This window comes from Herpailurus yagouaroundi, unplaced genomic scaffold, assembly GCF_014898765.1.
Source record: "Herpailurus yagouaroundi ecotype Mexico unplaced genomic scaffold, PumYag 181, whole genome shotgun sequence".
In the NCBI taxonomy this organism is placed as follows: Eukaryota; Metazoa; Chordata; class Mammalia; order Carnivora; family Felidae; genus Herpailurus; species Herpailurus yagouaroundi.
In genome coordinates, this window is record NW_024412412.1 from 31,959,408 (window position 1) to 31,979,154 (window position 19,747).

Genomic DNA, 19,747 nt, shown 5'->3' on the forward strand with positions numbered 1-19,747 from the left:
TTGGGAAGGTGAGGAGAGAGAGAAAGAGAGAGAGAGAGAGAGAGAGAGAGAGAGAGAAACTAAAATCAAAGCACAAAGAAGGCAGACCCCACAGGAATCAATATGGAGGCTCAAGGCTCTTTGAAGAGATGGACACTGAGGGAAAAGCAGAATGGAGAAGTCCTAGAGGTAACATGAAGGCAAGAGCTGGTCTCTGTACATCTGAATTCTTCCCCATGCTGAGTTGTTCTCCACCTTCTTGTCCTGTCAACAGGACTTTGACCAGAGCCACACAGAGAGGCATTCGTGATGCAGTTTTCCCCCTTCGCTTGCGTATCAAAGTCCATCTTCTGATTTGGTGTTTGTCTGGCAGTCCCATTGCAGAGATTTGATTCTTTTCCATTGTTTTCTTTATTATTGGAGAAGGATAAGATTTCAAGTTAGGACTAGAGAGATCCTCTATTTATGTGGTCTAGACCCCTCAGTGGGCCATGGGCTCTATACGTATCTAATAAAAGTGAAGATCCTTTGTTGCCGATAAATGCACATATGTGCAAACATACAGCTAGGCTCAGACTTTTAGAATTTTATTGGCCTCTTGATGGCCATCCATACACTCCATGATGATCGTAGGCTCCAGCTGAAGACTTACCAGTGAGGAAAGCTGAAACCCAGGCCAACATCCTAGAGTGACAGCCCAATTGAGCACTCAGATCTTCCCTCACCACATCATCTGATTTGTCTCTTCTCAAATTTCTGCAAAGGAATTTGATCAGCCTTTGAAGCCGCCATTTTTGTGATGAGTACTCCTGTCGGCCAAGGGCATAAATGACCCCCTGCCTGCAAAGTCAATGCTGTCTTTGTTGAGGGTTGACCAGAACTGTCACAAAGACTCCCCATTCCATGTTAGCCAGTGTCCCCTATATATTTTTTGGAAACAGAAGTAGAGGGTAGGCATTATCTGGTTTCTGTGCCTCCCTTTAAGGAAAGCAATAATCATATAGAATTTATACATCTCACCAACCTCTGGGGAAAATTAATATTGAACACCAGCCAGCTTTTTTTCTAATGAGTGGTTCCCAGTAGATATTTTTAGTTAAATACTATTTACTTATAAAATAAAACCTTTACACACTGCTTATAGTTTATATCTATTTGCCGGATCCAAGATATGTAAGAAACCTCATATATTATACCCGCAATCAAAATGAGAAATGACACATAAGATCCAGGCTCTCAGGAGAAATATTATGAAATCTCAAGGTATTGATGAAAGTTTTTCCAAGGCTGATCCAAATGGGATTTAGATTCTGTGGCAGTTGAAATGTGTATTATTAAACTCCTTAAGCAAACCCGAATGACTCCCAGTGGAGGATTAAGACATTCTATGTATAGCAAAGACGAAATTCTCATGTCTGAGTTTTCTCTATTGAATTCCCCCTTGATTAGCTTCTGTAATATTTAACTTCATGCCATGCCATAATTATTTAATAAAAGGTAAATATAAATTATATTTCAGCGGGGATATGACCTTTTACCTTAATGTGATGTTACTAAAGAAAGACATAGATAAATAGAGCCTATAGATCGAAGTGTATTTTTAATTTACTCTGTTTTTGCCCTGCTAGCACTTCTCTGTGTCCCTGTCAGCCAAGGGGCCGGCAGCGTTTCACAGCACCCCCCCACCCCCCCCACTCCATGTGGTAGGAGAGGTTCTTGGAAATTCACACTGATGATGGTGGTTAATGATCTGGTTGGCCCTCGGCGGCAGTCTTGGTGCTGATCTTGGGCACCTCATTAGCTAATTGAGGTTTGCTTGGCTCGCGCCGAGGCCTGAAATGTCAGAGAACACCCAGGGAGATGGGGAGGAGGGAAGCCGGGATTCAACGTGAGGCTGAACCGACAGGATGCAAAACCAGCTGGTCAGTTGGGAAGTCAGTTTGGGACCAAAGTAAAGGTTGTCCAGTTCAACCTGGATGTTCTGACGGCCGAAAACTGGAGGCATTGACCGACTTTTCTTCTTTTGGCTTGGCGTTGACTAAGCACCGCTCATGATTTGTGCTTCAGACGTGCCCTTGATTAAACGAAGTCGTGTGTGTGCATGCGCGCGTGTGTGCATGCATGTGATTTTTTTTTTCCTGTCCGTATAGGCGACAGTGTATTTTACCATTGTCTTCTCATCTGGGATACACACAGAACCCCTCCCACAGTTTGCTGTGAAGTCTGGCAGGGGCCTGCCAAAAAACACTCAACATCAGAAATAGATGAGGATGCCTGATCAACTTCTCAGTTTAAAACATGCATCGCTGACCCGGTGTGGCCAAGATAGTCTGCTATTTCTGATTTGGGTGGGGAGTGAGGAGAGGAGGGCAGGCAAGATAAGGCAGACATTACCCTTGGGACCTGGTGGTTTCCCATCCAACGGGAAGAACAGTGGGTACAAATGTGCGATCAATTCTGTGCAAGAGAAACTTCCATCTACATCCCACTTCTGTGTACTGATTAAAGCCCAGCCGTAGAGAATTCCTCTGCAAGTGGCAGGACGCACAAGGGATACGGGGATTAGTGGTGGTCATGGGGGGACCCCTGGAGCTGTAGTGAGGGGGAGTGAGAACCTGTCGGTGGGGGGGGGGAGTAGCCATGCAAATGGCTAGGAAGGACAAGGACAGTAGTGGAGACAGGAGGGGGAGGCCCTCGGAGGGGCTAGATTTTCTACCTTAGGGGATCTTCCCTTACTTTCTAGTAAACATATTGTGAGCATACTAATTTCTATAACTTCCATTTTCTCCACATAAGAAAATCAGTACCTCAGGTAACGAAATGGTGCCTGTTTGAAAACAGACAAGGCAGTGATTGATTTAGAGCATTTTGTCACTAGGTCTGTTCTCCCTGCAGCCCTGGGCGGCTGTTTGTGTTTGCTGATTGATACCAAATGGGGCCTTCTCCCACACTCAGGGACTGCGAAGTCAGGCAACCTGGTGAGGCTTCGCTTTGGAGATCTGCAGCCCTTTGCCAGAAGCTAGAGAGGAAGCGCGGGAAGGCAGAAGGGCGGGTGCAAAGAGTGGGTGGAAGCAGAAGATGGCATGGCCACTTGCCAACACTCTCTGCTCTTTACCAGCTCAGCCCAGTAGCTCAGTGCAGAGGGGTAGCCTTTGACCCAGGCGGCCGTTGGCGAATCTGGATAAGGCTTGAGACAACATCTCTAAGGTTCAGGGCACAGGCCTAGGAGTTAGAGAAGACAGGACACAAATTCCACCTTTACTACCTGGAACCACATTCGAAATGGGGATAAAACCCATAGCGTGGGGCTGTAATGGGGATTAAACGAGCTAACGTATGTAAAAGGCCTGTAATACGGCAAGCCTTTGGTTAATTCTAACGGCAGCAATAACGATTTTCATTATTGAATATTATAGCCACTAAAAATACTGTTATTAAAGAAAAAGGATTCAGAAACTGCTGACGTTTTAATGCTAAGTGGGAAAAAAAAAAAAGGTTTATGGAAGGATTCTAATTATACACACAGGTTTTCTCTCATGTGGTTCTGGATAAAATGGTAATTTGAGTCCAAGTGTTTAATCTGCCCTCAGCCCCAGAAAATATCAGAGGATATTTTCAAGAAAATGATGACGACAACAACAACAAAAATAAGGGAAATCTAGTCTTCCTGTTTGAAGCCAGTTTGGTGTCATCAATATGCCAGAAATTGTGTGCTGGTGTGTGCAAACAGGGTTATGTTGGAGGATGTGTAGAAAGCTGCACCCGTCATTCCGCTCCAGGCCTCCTCTGACCCCCTACCCAAAGGGTAGGAACAAGCAACACAAGCAGAAACTTGATCTTGAATGGAGACCAGGGTACCTAGCAGTGCTACATCCAGAGAAGCTGTCATTTACATATGAGGGAGACAAAAAGATATTGTCTCATTGTAGGGGCTTGGATAGAATTCAGCTCTTCTTACTGATGTAACCTGACTGCTGGGGAATTGAACCAGTGAAAAACGTAAGGATGGAAAAGTTATGGTATCACAAGAGAGAAAGCAGTTAGAGTATTTCAGTTATTGTCAATGTAACGACAAAGCCAAATGTCAATGTGAAAATTAGTCTAAAAGAGACGGATCATAGAAAGTCTAACGATCGTAATGTTAGCTGAAGATGACAACCGAACAATCAAAATGTAAAAGTAGAAAGTATGAGGTAGAGAAGTTAAGGGTGGACCAAATTCCTTCCGTGTGGAGGGGCTTACCAGACTCAAATAGTTAGAAAAAAAGATTTTCAGAGAAACCTAAAAGCACTGTTTTTAAAATTTTTTTTTTAATATTTATTTATTTTTGAGAGAGAGAGAGGGAGACACAGAACCCAAACCAGGCACCAGGCTCTGAGCTGTCAGCACAGAGCCCGGTGCAGGGTTCGGACTCACGAACCGCAAGATCGTGACCTGAGCTGAAGTCGGACGCTTAACCGACTGAGGCACCCAGGTACCCCTAAAAGCACTGTTTTAAGTTAAAATAGGATGTGTATCTTTCTCATTACTAGAGACAAATATAGCCATTAAAAAACTATCAGAAATACATGGAGAATGTGGAAGGACAAATTTATAGTAGCAATTATATATAGAATATGTTAAATAATATGATCAAAAAGATATATTAAATAATATACTTGAAGCATTACCCATGGAACACAGACAAAACTAATATGTATGAATTCAGAAAAAACTTAAATTCCAAAAGACAGATATTCTGCAGGCCACCTTTTAGAATCCAATGCAATTAGCTGGAATAAATAATTAACTAACAGCCAAGGGTCTCAGATATTTTCTTTGGAACAAAAGGAAGACAGAATTAGAAATATGACTATTCATGGGGCACCTGGGTGGATCAAGTTGGTTAAATGCTGACTCTTGATTTTGGCTCAGGTCATGATCTCATGGTCATGATCTCACGGTGTGGGACTAAGCCCCATGTTTAGAAATTCTAAATATACTGTGTAGAATCTGTGCTAAAACATTTAAAATTGTGATGAAATGCATGAATTGTCTAGAAGAATACAAATGATATTGAGAAATAAAGAATGAATCTAAGGTTTCTGATTGGCAACCTAATGGACATGACAATTCACAGAAAGCCACATCGGCTTGGGGTATCTTAAGTGGGAGGAGTCTATGGGCTATCCCATGGAAATTTCCAGCCAATACTTGGAGTGATAAGGCAGAATCTTAGGCAAGCTTTCTTGACTAGAGACAAAGGTTTGTGACAGTCGGCATGTAGCTTGACATGGAAATCATGCGGGCACTGATGAGGTGGTTGAGGGAGAATGTATAGCCAAACAGAAGACTGGCTTGGCAACAGTCATGGGGAGCAGTAGCATTTACAAGATGGAGGAAGAGCAGTCCTCAAAGTGGGCTGAGACGGTGTGACTAAGGAGGTAGAGTGAAACAGGCAGTGCACTTTCAGGAAAGGCGATGGGTGGAAGAATTTCCAAGGGGAGAGTATTTCCAGTGTCAAATCCTAACTCGTCTTTATCATATGAGTGGAAAAGTTCCGGGGTCCCTGGGTGGCTCAGTCAGTTGAGTGCCCAACTCTTGATTTTGGCTCAGGTCATGATCCCAAGATCGTGGGATAGAATCCCATGTGGAGAACTCACCCAGTCAGCGCTGGGTGTGGAGACTGCTTGGGATTCTCTCTCTCTCCCTTTCCCTTTGCCTCTCTCCCTATGTGCTCTTTCTGTCTCTCTCTCTCAAAGAATATATATATAAAAAAAGAAGAATGGCAAAGTTCCTCTTGGTTTGGTTAAAATGTTATTGGTGACTTTAATGAGAGAAATCTCACAGGGTTCTTCCGGACTTTTAGTCAAGAGAGAATATCCATGCCGTATAAATTTTACAAAGCATAGGATGCAATACAGAGAGCTTCTCAATTTATTTTTCAAAGCTCGTATAAAACACAAATCAACCAGAAGCTGGACAATACCAAGCACACAATCCCAATTATTAATATGGACACATAAACCCCCAGCAATGGTAATAGTAACTAATACTTGTTGAATGAGTAGTATATGCTAGGCACTCTTCTCAATAGTTAAATGATTTAATCCTCACAGCAGGAATCTTAGGAAAATATTAACAAACTGTATTCAGAAATATACCATATCCGTGACAAAACACTTAATTGTGACAAATTGGGAAATCTCTTATCAAATATAATATATACTTGTCAAGTGAGAAAATTCATGATTATAATTTCCTCAAATTCTAAAAAGTCCGGATAAAAAACCCTTATTGAAACATAATAAATAATTTGATGGTGAAATGTCAATGTCATTCCCATTCGGAGAAAAGCAAGAATTTCCACTATCATCCTCATTTTTAGACCATTTGGGACATTTTAGCTAACATGAGAATGAGATTAAGAGAACTAGTTGGAATTAATATACAGACAAAATGATCCTCATATGTTGATGCCATGAATGGATGGTCCTAAGAATGAACAGAAAACATTAATGACATCTGTCAGGGGTTTGGTTACAAAATAACAGATAGCCGCCCTTGGTTAAGAACTTTTCTGGGCCAAGAACTGAGCTGGGACATTATATAAATGGTTTTCTTTAATTTTGACAGCAAACCCATGAGATGGATTTTAAACAGAGGCTTAGAGAAATTAATGGTGGAGCTGAAATTCAAACCCAAGATCCATTTGACTCTAAAGCGGAATCTCTTAATGACTAGGCCATATACGACCACCCACTCCCCGCACGCTGCCTGCACAGACACATAAAAACCAAAAGTGTTTCTAGGCACTAGTAAAACTCCTAGAAGATGTGATGAGGGAGTAATCGTATTGACAAGAAAAATGATAAAAAGTGAAATACAGACCAAAAAATAAAAAACGTATTACCTAGATGATGAGCAGTACACATTTTATTCGTGGACCTGGGCAAAAAGAAGAAGAAAGAGAATTCATATATGTTTGTATATGTATATGCAAATACCACACGTATTCCATGTGTGTGTCTGTGTGTGTGTGTGTGTGTGTGTGTGTGTGTGCGCGTACTTATCATGGAATTGGGATGATCTTTTTACATATAATACCTGAGGACAAACTGGGATATGATATTATAGCATGGGGACATTCAGAGTGTTAAAAATATTTATACATAAAGTGTTTTTACAAGTAAAAAAAAAGGAAAAAGACTAATCCCCAATTGAAAGGACCATGGAAAGAATCAATAAGCAGTTCATAAAAGAAAAAAATTAAAATGATCAGCAAGTATAAGAAAAAGCTCTTCAGTTTCACTGATGAATGACGAAATAGACGTTAAAGTGACCACATGCACCGCTGGAGGGAATACAAATTTGTACAGTCTTCTGAGAAGAGTTCGGGATGTGTGGAAGGCCTTAAATATAAATCATAGTTTTGGTCCAGTAATTCTAATTCTTGGAATTATCCGATTGAAATCATTAAAACTATACACAGCGGATAATTATGGCTCTGATTTTTATAATAGTGAGAAATTAAGGATCACGTTAAATGGCAAACGTTAGGAAGCCATTTAAATAAATTATAGGGCATGACATGGAAAAATATGCAGGAATTTTAAATAATGTTATAAAAGAATATTGAATAAGCTGGGGAAAAGTTTGATATGTTGCTAAATTGATAAAAAGTAGGTTATGTAACAGTGTGAATAATTTTAAGTATGCGTGCGTGTTTAGATCTGTAGGGATATGAGCAAAAATGCTAACCCAGCTCATCTCTAAAATGGTGATTATGGATGATTGTATTTTTATTTCCGCATTTAAATTTTTTGAATAATTCTTTTGAACCAAAGGTGTTGCTTTGATATTTAGAATAATAGCAACAAATATTCATAAAACATATGTGCAAAAAGGAAGATTAAAAAAGGAAGTACACCCTCCTGTGTTTACTGCTGCCTAAAGGGAGTGCAGGTGATTATTTTTTTATTCTTTGCATCTTTTTTCTTTACTTTGATCATGCATTAATTTTGAAACTACAAAATTTAAACAACAGACTTATAAGAACTCAAAGAAGACAGGAAGAAGGAGAAAGGATAAGGGAATCCACTCCAAAAATTCTTTAGCATGGTTGACATGGGGAGATGTGTCATTCATTCACTCTGTCCCTCACTCATTTTACAAATTGCTGATGCCAAATGCCTACTATGTGCCGGGCACTGTCTTCAACAATGAGAACACAGTGGCAAAGCAAAGCATGTGTCCCGATTCTATGGAACTTTCAGCATATGGTGGAGCCTGACAGTATAGGAATGTACGTGTAGCAAAATGTCATGGGAAATTCTGAAAGTGTATTGCATAAGAACAGGGCTTTGGGAGAATAAATTCACAGAAGGTTTGTATATGTATGAATGGAAATATTTAGGGGAATAAGAAAAACTGATAATTGGGAGAATTAATAGATGATAAAGGTATACTTGGGAAACAGAAGAGGGGGGAAGAGAAAAAGCATGTAAGGGTAGTTTATTGTCTTTGTAGAAAATTGGGAGATGGTCGATTGTGTAATATTTCTGGTTATTTGAGAGTGAGCGGAGAATAAGGAGTTGTATGCACTTAAGGCAGAATGGTAAGTAAATGTAATAATCCCGAAATTCTGAAATATCGTTTGAATGCAAAGACACTAAACTACCGTGAATTCCAAACTTACAAATGTGAATTAACCAATGTCGACAGCAAAAAATTCCGTAACGAACTGTATCCATTATGTATCGATTCTCAGATAATACCAGAACCTTTCTCTTTGCGGGTGGAAGACTTACTGAGAAGCTCTGCTTTATGACCATGAAACATACTCAAAAAGAGGACTTTTATTTTTCAGCATTAAATGAACCCACCATAGACTACGGTTTCCAAAGACTGCAGAAAGTCATTCCAAGGCATCCTGGGGACCCAGAGAGATTAGCTAAGGTAAAAAAAAAAAAAAAATGCTTTGGAAGTTGACAGGTGAAAACCTTATTATAGGATTTCAGCAAACTTAGATGAATCCAGAAAATTAATACCTGAGGGAATATGAAATCTGAAAATTTTGTCCTCAAAAACAGATACACTACAAGTATCCAGCTTATAAAACACTGCCAACTTTATGAAAATAAATAATTGTATAATTGCTTAAAAATGTAAGTCCTCACTTTTTTGTGTTTTATGTGCCCATAGTTGCAAGGGCACATTAACCCACAATCAGGTATTCATAGAGGCACTACCCCGTATGCGGGTATTTTGTGAAGTGAAAAATGCCTCCATGTAAAATTTCTGTGAAATGAATCACTTTTAAGTGAACTTGCTTATGGACAATTATGTCATGAACTTGGCCCATTATTTTAGCTTTCCGTATTGAAAAGCACATTAATTTATTAGACATTCAATTAAGGAGACATTATTAAACTTTAACATCTCTACTCGCATTTTGAGTACACACGTTATAATATGCCGTGTTCTCTTCTCTGTACTGTGAGTAAAATTCAAGTACCACATTCGCTTCTCCATCACACCGTTATTTCTCCTCTTGGAAAAATCCCCAGCCCCACCATTAAATTAGATGATATCTGGAAAGTAGGTTAATAGCAATTTAAGAGGCTGTTCAAAGCAGGAGGTGGAAAAGACAAAATGAGACGAAAGGGATTACTGATTACTAATTCTCTCTGGTTAAAGTGAACAGGGGGAAATATTATTGAAAGAATTCATCTTTATTAGAATAAAATTTTGCAGAAGGCCCTGCCAAGATCATTTCAGTATTACGAACAACTCCTTGGCAAGCAGCTAAACTCAGGCCAGTCAATCATTTGAAGAATTTCTGGTTAATTAGAGTACCAGATCTTATAAATGGAATGGTCTGAAAGTTTTTAATGGCACTTCCCAGACCTTATTAATTTTAACCAGCTCCACCTTGAATCTGGTCGCGTTTTGGTTTTGGTAGTGCGATCATGTATGGAACCGTTTTATCTAGATGGATTCCGTGGAGATACATATTTATAGCGGGATTTATACGTACAGGTATATTCTGCCTGTCACACCAATTATACAGGACCCCTTAGCCAGTTATTTATATTTCAGGGAGGATGTCTGGACTTTTGATTTTTATGCATAATTTTCCTTTGTGGTTGCCACGGGGGGGGGGGGTTACCTTTGCTCATCGCTTACCCTTTCTTCCCTTTTCCTAGGAAATGCTGTTGAAAAGAGCTGCGGATCTGGTGGAGGCCCTCTATGGCACACCACACAATAACCAGGTTAGACGTTGACCTCTTACACTCGGTTGAGCTTGAGTCTTTGCGCTGAATAAAAACGCTCACCTCAACCTGCCATTCTGTAGGACATCATTTTGAAGCGGGCCGCAGACATCGCGGAAGCCCTGTACAGCGTCCCCAGGAATCCCAGCCAGATCCCAGCTCTCTCCAGCTCTCCGGCTCACGGTGGCATGATGGGCATCAATTCGTACGGCAGCCAGCTTGGCGTCAGCATCTCAGAGTCAACACAGGGAAATAATCAAGGTACAGCCTTTCCCGGAGGCAGGCTTCAAGCACCTTCTCCATTTAAAACGTTGGTTCTGCGTGAGTGGAGGGAGGTGAAGCTTGATTCATGTACCATCAGAAAAGCGTGTCCCCCCCTTCCCGATCACATATTGGATTATCTCAACATGATAGGTGATGTTTTGTTAGATTTGGGGCTTTTTAGGTCCCGGGTCGAATCCCCTTAATTGAAGATATTTAAGATTAGGAGGGACTGTTACTTATTTAGAATGGTTTCGGCTTCCTGGAACGAGACTTACAGGTACTCTTGGACTCAAATGTGCACTTCTGCTCTTGGGATCATCGGCTTGAATAGTGAAAGGAGGCCGAGTCATTGCCATTATCGTTTATTTATTATGCACAGCCCTCTCTTCCTAGGAGCCAGGGCTGAGTGGCTTGGCTTTATTTGGTGACTTCTATGTGTGTATTATCTCATATACAAATACATAGCAGCACATTTTCTAGTTAACCGTGCTTTCTACACGTGAAGTATATCGTGTAAAGACTTTTGTCACCGAGGTCGATTTTATTAAGGTGCTAAGTTTATCACAAATCATGTTTTAAAAGGAATAAATTTCCTAATCATATCCCTAACTTTGGGATAGCTTTGTTTCCAATTTCATTCATCCATCGGAAGGCAATGCCTCATTTTCATGCCCAGGCTGCGTTTTTCTTATAGAAGGGTGGGTGTGGACATATTATAGCCTTCTTCTTCTTCCTGTCCTCCTCCTTCTTCTTCTTCTTCTTCTTCTTCTCCCCCTTCTCCTCCTCCTCCTCCTCCTCCTTCTCTGACTTGGGTCATTTTTTACATAGCTTTAGAGACTGTTATCCAAAATGGATTATTTCAGGATAGGTTAGGTGATGTCTCCGTGCTGGGGTTTCAGAAGTATGAGAACCCTGCCATCCCTTCCCATCCCTCCCACAGACCTGATCTCCCTGCACTCGATGGCGGATGCTTCCCAGTCTTTGGCCAAAGAATGGCACATTTAGATGAATTTAACAGCAATTTTTAAATGAAGATGTTCCCCACTCCCACCCAGGGCATGGTAACAACCTTGAACTCACGTTCCCAAAGCTATGATCTGCAGAGTCCTGGTGGCCCTTGGGATGTTATCAGGATCCCTTTTGCCCACTGCTCCCGGGAACGATACTGTGGTGTGTTAAATTTGGGAAACACTGGGTTAGCGGATGTAAACTGGTTTGCTTATTCTCTCGGCCCCACATACGCGAAAAGACAAGGGATAGCTACGGCACACAACTTGACCCCAGAATGCCTTCCTCAGTGACACCCTGGAGATCTCACAGGACTTGACCTGAAGGATGATTTGGGAGCTGTCACTGCACCCAACCGCTAGTCACTACTCCTCGGTCTGAGCTGGAGATGTTGACTGCAAATGGGGACCGAGAGGAAGGAGGGGCTGTCAGGGACATGGCCTGGTTGTAGGATGAGGAAGGAAGAGGAGGATAGAAGGCTGAAGACAAAGTGCAGACATTCCACCCTGCCCAAGGGTGGCTCCGGGGGGGTTTCTGCCATCTGGGGGCCACGTGGGCCCACGCCGCCATGTTTGGCCTGTGCTGGCTGTGTGTGCCGGTTCCTTTACCTGGGCTTTCTCCTTGTTGTCCAGGGTACATCCGCAACACAAGCAGCATCTCTCCGCGGGGCTACTCTTCCAGCTCCACCCCCCAGCAGTCTAACTACAGCACCTCCAGTAACAGCATGAACGGCTACAGCAACGTCCCCATGGCCAACCTGGGCGTCCCTGGGTCACCAGGATTTCTAAACGGCTCCCCCACAGGCTCCCCGTATGGAAGTAAGTGCCCCTTCCCTCTGTCCGGCTCTCCCTGTCTCTCTGTCCCTGGGCTTTACTGTTCACCCTTTTGAGGGAGAGTTGCATCCCTACATCTGACTGACTCGTGGAGGAGGAACCCAGTTTCCCGAGGAAATGTCCTTCTTGCCCTCTGCTCTTCGCCGTTGGTTGGACTTTGGTGCACTTGGTTGCTCAAAGCCTTCTGAAGGAAAGACAAAGAGGGAAGATACTTGCTTTTTGCAAAGAAAGGGCAATGCGGCTCATATGGACAGGAGAGGGGAATTGAGATTCCATTTCAGCTACCATTATGCACACTCTCAATTAGGCACTTTGGGATGTAATGTTCTATTTAATCCTTATAAGAACTTCCTCCTTGTTGTGGGTGAGGAGGTTCAGGCGCACAGCAGTTGACTTATCTGAGATCACACAGTGAGGATAGAGCCGGGCCATCATTTGAACACAGAATTTGTGGTTTGGTTGATTTGTGTATCACACCGTGCTCCCATGTTGCTTTGTTACATGGCCCTCTCCTCCTTACGTACCTTCCGAGAGATGGAATTTAGCTGCTCATGAGAGGGTGTTGTGAGACAGACCTCTTAATCCTATTATGGGCTAGCTAGATGTCCTAGGGGGTCGTGAAAACTCTTTTGGGTTGCTTCGCGGGCTAAGAAACCTGAGAGAATATGTGTTCTTCAGACCTACCTGGGGGATACTTCAGGCCAGGGGAGAAGCCTCCATGGAGAGTCTGTGTGAGCGAGTGGAATGTTCTTGAAATTCTGGCTCCAACTGCAAGGCTCTACAGCAGGCCCTCTGTTCACCAGAATGGTTCCCCCAGGCCAGGGACAAGGGCAAGTCAAGGGCAGCACACAGCTCAGGCTGTGACATGCCAAGGATCTGGAGGCTGCCTTTCACAGCCTTGTGGTTCTCTGTGGACACACACCCATGAGTTATTTCTGTGTTATCTGTTCAAATCATTACCTTCAACAGTCTACTCAGTGTGATAAGGACGTAGTAACCAAGTAGCAGAGAGACCAGAGGTTGGTTCTTCTACTACAACTAAAATCGTACTGCTGTAAAGCCATGAGTTCTGTGTCTGTCATGTCCAATGGCCTGGATCAATTAGATCATGGTGGTCTAGATAAACAAACTATCACTTTCTTGATTTGTTTAGTTCTTTGTTTTTACCTTATCTTCTTCCAAAAATATTTGGGGGGATATTAATAGTGAGATGAATGCTTTGAAAGTATAAAATAATGACCTCCAGAAACTGAGATAAAATTAAAAAATATGGATAGATCATGGCGGTCTAGATAAACAAACTATTGCTTTCTTGATTTGTTTAGTTCTTTACTTGTTTTTACCTTATCGTCTTCCAAAAATATTTCGGGGGGATATTAATAGTGAGATGAGTGCTTTGAAAGTATAAAATAATAACTATAAGAAACTGAGATAAAATTCAAAAATACGGGTAGGAAAATTAGACGAATCCAAGGACTAACCTGGGTGCTATTCAGTCTATTCAAGAGAGCCATAAACTTGGTTCGGAGGCTTACAAGATGGGAAAGCAAAGAGAGAAACATTATTTGTCATAAGATTTTGTGTCCACACATTTCTTGGTGTGGGGTGGGGGGGAGCTCTGAAGAAACCTGATTTTTCTGTTGCTGAGATCTGGGAGAGATGTCTCCCATGCATCACTGTGTAGAAGGGACCCCATCTCCAATAGCCCCTACAAGCGATACAAAGGCAAGAGAGCCATTGTGTAAAGAATGTCACATAGGGGCGCCTGGGTGGCGCAGTCGGTTAAGCGTCCGACTTCAGCCAGGTCACGATCTCGCGGTCCGTGAGTTCGAGCCCCGTGTCGGGCTCTGGGCTGATGGCTCAGAGCCTGGAGCCTGTTTCCGATTCTGTGTCTCCCTCTCTCTCTGCCCCTCCCCCATTCATGCTCTGTCTCTCTCTGTCCCAAAAATAAAATAAACGTTGAAAAAAAAAATTAAAAAAAAAAAAATTAAAAAAAAAAAAAAAAAAGAATGTCACATAATAATGGTGACAACAAGAGTAATTCACAACTGCATTCCACTTTACAGTCTGAAAAGCATGTTCACATATAGACCCCAGTGGGATCCCCACAACAATTTATGCCACGGCTATGATTGTAATTATTATTATCATTTTCCCTTTAAGTTATCAAGGGATATTAAATGACTTACTCAAGGATTTGTAGCCAATAAATCATAAAAATAGGACTAGAAATATGTCACCAGGTTCAGAATACCATGTTCTAAAATTATTCAATACTGTAAGAAATACTTTTTGTATTCATAATACATTATTAGACCAAACAGCATGAAATTACTTTTTTCCCCCAAATAGTTTCATATGTTCAACATACATGTATCAATAAAAATCCATGTATAAAGCTGAACCCTATTAATTGTCATTTTTGTAGCTCAAAAATGGTCAATATAATAATATAGTACGTAGTGTGGTGATGAGGGGGAGAGACCAAAAGAAAGACAGGGGTGGATGAGTAGGGATGAGAGAGAGAGAGAGAGGCAGGGAGATATATATAGAGAGAGAGAGAGAGAGGGACAGAAAGAGACAGAGACACAGAGAGGGACAGAGAAAGATAGGGATAGAGATAGAGAGTGACAGAGAGAAAAGAGGAACAGCTAAATGAATATGCCCACTGGGTAATTGCTTCTTATTAGCTAATTCATTTGGTCGGGAGCTTCCTTTCCCACTGCAGCAGGGACAACTTCCTTCCACTATCCTTTCTTGATCATTCGATCCCGCTGCCACAAGAAAAATGATAACACCCAATTCTTCAAATCACCCCTTAAAACCAGCTGGCTTATGCAGACCAGAAAGAGGCACCCTGCCCAACGGGAGTAGGGACACACAACAGAGAACCTTCCCCTCGCTCCTCCTGGGTCTGTGTGATCTCTCGCACCGTTATTTTCTGAAGGAGGGTCCGAAGCAGTTGTAAACCGAGCATGGATTCCAAGCAGTGCATTCATTACAATAAAATCCCCTATTGCAAAAATACTGAATACCCCATGGAGTTCATTACAATAGCATCTGACCTGTATTTCTAGCCAGCTAAGTCTTAACTTCTCTGGGAAGTATAAAAAAAACAGCCCAGGGGAAACCATTTTGTCAATTCAGTTGCTTGTGTCTGAAAACACCAGTCTGTGATTTTTCGTTTTCTTTTTTAAGCGATGCTGATGCAGCCGGGCCCTGCCCCGGAGCAGTCACTTGCCAGAGACGTTAAGAAAATAAATAAATAAAAAGCCAAGCCTCTCGGTCAAGTTGATTTGCACGATGTCCATCGCAGAGTATCAAAAACCTGCGTCTTCACTGCTTTCGCTCTCACACTGCTTCAAAAATGGCCGGACAGATGTTTTTTCAATTTCACATACAAACTTCACTTCCTGGCGGTAGCATGTGTGCCAAGTTCCAGCTCAGTGCAGGTTTTTATGGCTGAATTCTAAACCCCTGACAATAGGGGGTTATAATGAAATGCCGACAGACCCCTTAGCGCCAACAAATGCAATGGCTCGATGCAAAGGAGGATATGTGCCCGGTGAGTTCCAGCTGGGCCTATGCAGGCCAATCAATCCTTGTAAGAAGAAAAGTGGTTTTTCCTTAACTCCCCATGTTCACAGAGATTTGGGGGCCAGACGGACTTGCCTTTACCTTGGCCTCTATCCATAGAGAGAGAGTTGTCCAGAGAAATTCTCAGTTGCAAGTGGATGTGATCAGCTTTCCTAAAATGGCGCCCGCTGGTGTCCCCAAAGACGGTCTACTCAACAGGCTTGCGACACTTGTGGGACCACTTCTTCCAAAGCAGGGTAGCCATCGAGCAATTCCAAAGATTGGGGCAGAAATCCAACCCGTGCTCAGGGACTCCTCCTTCATTTACATAGTTTTAGCCTGGGCCCTGGGGCTCAATATTTTTATGTTTTCAACAACAGATATCAAGACATTTTCTATGGTAGAGTATTAAATGATTATTATAGGAAGTTTAGAACATATGGAAGTAGTTTCAAAAAGAAAGCGTACTCCCACCAGAAAAAACAACCTTGTTAACATTTTGACACATTTCTATTGTCTTTTACTCAAAGAAACCCTGTTACAATAGTGACACTCTCGTTTATACACAATTTGAAAGGCAAGTATATGTGAAAAGGAACACGCTTTATTTCCGTGCAGGGACAACCGCCATTAGCTTTTAAAGGATAACCTTCTAGTCATGGATAGATACATTTTGAAAATTGCAGTGTCTTCTCTGATGCACAACAAATCGAATTCTGCCAGGGGATCAATGAAAGAGGGAGTAAAAGAAAAGTGGCAAAATTAACCAAAGTCACACATTGGAAGCTCGGCTCCATAAAATCTGTCAGTGATGCAGACCTGGGTCCTGAGAACGGAGAACAGACAGAAGGAGTGACGTTTGCCTTGCGAAGTTCACTGTAATCAATAAGCTTTTCCCGGGAATTTGACAATTTATCAGTGTCTGCTTTTTTGTAGCAGAAAGGTTAACAGGCAACCTTGTTTACAGGTGGTAAAGCCTTAAACCAAAGAGGAGCATTAACAGCCAGGAAAGCTATATAAGTTTTAACCAAAGTTAACCAAAGTGCTAAGGATTATATAATTTTTAACCAAAAAAAAAAAAAAAAAAGGAGATTTTCCATTTGTTTCTTTTAACAGCTTTTATTGGTCTCTGCTACATCAAAATTAATGCATGTTCATCATAGAAGATTTTGAAAATATGGAGAAGTTAAAGGAATAAATTTAAGAACATTCATAATCCATCGGCCAGAGATAACATTGTTAAAAGTTTTGATGTATATCACATCCTTCTAAATTTTTGCTTTGTATGCGTTCTTAGAAAATAAAATTGGGTTGGGGCCCCCCGGGTTGCTCAGATGGTTGAAGGCCTGACTCTTGATTTGTTAGGGTCTTGATTTGTCAGGTCATGAACCCAGGGTCATGGGATTGAGCTCCGTGTTAAGCGTGGAGCCTGCTTAAGATTCTCTCTCTCCCTCTCTCTCTCTCTCTCTCTCTCGGGGCTCCTGGGTGGCTCAGTTGGTTAAGCGTCCAACTTCTGCTCAGGTCATGATCTCATGGTTCATCAATTCGAGCCCGGCGTTGGGCTCTGTGCTGACAGCTCAGAGCTTGGAACCTGGAACCTGCTTCAGATTCTGTCTCCCTCTCTCTCTGCCCTTCCCTGGCTCACACCCTGTCTCCGTATCAAAAATAAACAAACGTTAAAAAAAAATTAAAAGCTTCTCTCTCTCTCTCCCTCTGCTCCTCTCCCCTGCTCACATGCTCCCTCTCTCTAAAACTAAAAAAAAGTTAATCATTAAAAAAATGAAATTGGGTTTGATGTATATGTTATGATGTAATTTGTCCTATTCACCTGAGGAGGCATATCTTTCCATGTCAGCAAATATTCTTCTCCAACATTCGCTTTAATATTTGCATAGCATTCTATTTTATAGACTTAATATAGTTTACCCTGTTGCTTGGTCATTTCCATTATTTCCCAATTTTTCCCAATTATAAAAATGCCCTTGGATCGATTTTTTTTTTTTTTTTTGGCAAATTTATGATTATCTCCTTGGGATTAACTTCTCAAAATTAAATTGCTGGGTTAAACAATGGGCACATTTTAAAATACTTTGATTTTTTTTTTTTTTTATTATTTTTTTTAAATTTTTTTTTTCAACGTTTATTTATTTTTTGGGACAGAGAGAGCATGAGTGGGGGAGGGGCAGAGAGAGAGGGAGACACAGAATCAGAAACAGGCTCCAGGCTCTGAGCCATCAGCCCAGAGCCTGACGCGGGGCTCGAACTCACGGACCGTGAGATCACGACCTGGCTGAAGTCGGACGCTTAACCGACTGCGCCACCCAGGCGCCCCAAAAATACTTTGATTTTAAATACACATTGCCAAAGTCCCCCCAGAGAGATGAAACCTCCCCTTAGTAAAGGAAGAGTATCTGTTTCCCTGCCCTGTTCCTTTCTCCTTAATCTTTGGCAGTTTGGTAAAGTGGAAAGTAACCTCTCATGACTGTTTTAATTTGCATTCGATTACTAATCAGTTTGAACATGTTTTAGGCCTATGACAGTCTTTTTGGTCAATTTCACTCATGTCTCACTCATGTTTGTGACTTTGCTTTTCCGATCCTTTGCCCATTTTCCTCATTGGGATGTCTTTCTGTTTTCTAATTGATTTATAACAGCCTATTAGCTATTGAGGATAAGAACATATCTAAATAATTATGATAAAGATTTTTCCTAATTTGTCATTTGCCTTTTCTCTGCGTGTTAAGGAAGTTTTGCGTCATGGGGCAAATCTGTTCCGTGATGTTCTGTTTAGGCTTTGAGGTTGAAAGGATTATGTAGATTATATAACCTCCCTAATTTTTCTACTAGCGCCTTTATAATTTTGTTTTAGCAAATAACTCATTAATCTACTTACATTAGTTTAGTGTTTAACACGAGGAAGCACTTTAAATTTTGTCTCTGGGGGGCTTGTATATTGTTCCCATGCATTTATGTCCCCATTAATTTGAAATGTCGCCTTTATTAAGTTTCAGTTCTCATATATATCCAGGTCTATTTCTGGCCTCTATTTTCTCCAAGGATTTGTCTGCCTGTTTCTACACTCATATAACACTGACTTCATTGATGTAGATTTTTCGTAAGATTTAATATCTGTTAAGATAAATGCTTTCTTAGTACTTTTGAAGTATTAACAGAACTTTCTGGCTCTTATAGGGTTGTTGTTTTTTCAGTAGATAAACATAACAATTGGGTTTGTGGACATAAACAAATTAAAATTCCTCTTGGGATTTTTGTTATAGTTGCATTAAATTTTAAATTAAGTTGGGTATTTAGCATTTCACAAAAATTTCCTAAAAGGTATTTTAATTGGGCATATTATAACTCTGTGCTTATTCAACTCTGCAACAATTGTTCATGTTACTTAGCGAAGTTTGAGGCGACTCTTTCATGGAGAGGCAGCCACATTTGACCTAATGAATCTACTTTAGTTTGAGATCTGTTGTTTAGAAAAGAGGTATTTGTAAAAGTGAATCAGATGCTGAATATAAATGGAATCAAGGGTGTATATGTGTGCCTAATGTTATAAAAACCCTCCTCTATCATGGTGTAGGAGGAGAGGTGGTGCTTTTGCAGACTCAGAAGTCAAGGCGCCATCTTGGTGCCTGCATGGTTCACATGGAGTGGTGGAGATTGGACTGTGATCGGAATCAGGGCCTCCGGAGTCTCAGCTTTTCTTTGGCCTCTAATTGTGTGCCTTCCAGAAAGGGGAAAGGTCCCCGACTTCCTTTTATTGATGTGAAAGCCAATGCTAGAAGAGGAGATTTTGCTTGAGAGTATGAATACAATCCACTCCCA

General features: G+C 41.4%; 1 protein-coding gene across 2 annotated transcripts in view; it reads left to right on the plus strand.

Annotated features, from left to right (window-relative positions):
* The window catches only part of EBF2 (EBF transcription factor 2), a 203,550-nt gene that overhangs the window by 174,548 nt on the left and 9,255 nt on the right, over positions 1 to 19,747 (plus strand). For both annotated transcript variants that reach the window (XM_040490239.1, XM_040490238.1), the window contains exons 11-14: positions 8,828 to 8,916; positions 10,167 to 10,232; positions 10,316 to 10,493; positions 12,137 to 12,322. In XM_040490239.1, the coding sequence (XP_040346173.1) occupies positions 8,828 to 8,916; positions 10,167 to 10,232; positions 10,316 to 10,493; positions 12,137 to 12,322 (519 nt within the window). The remainder of the gene's footprint in view (positions 1 to 8,827; positions 8,917 to 10,166; positions 10,233 to 10,315; positions 10,494 to 12,136; positions 12,323 to 19,747) is intronic.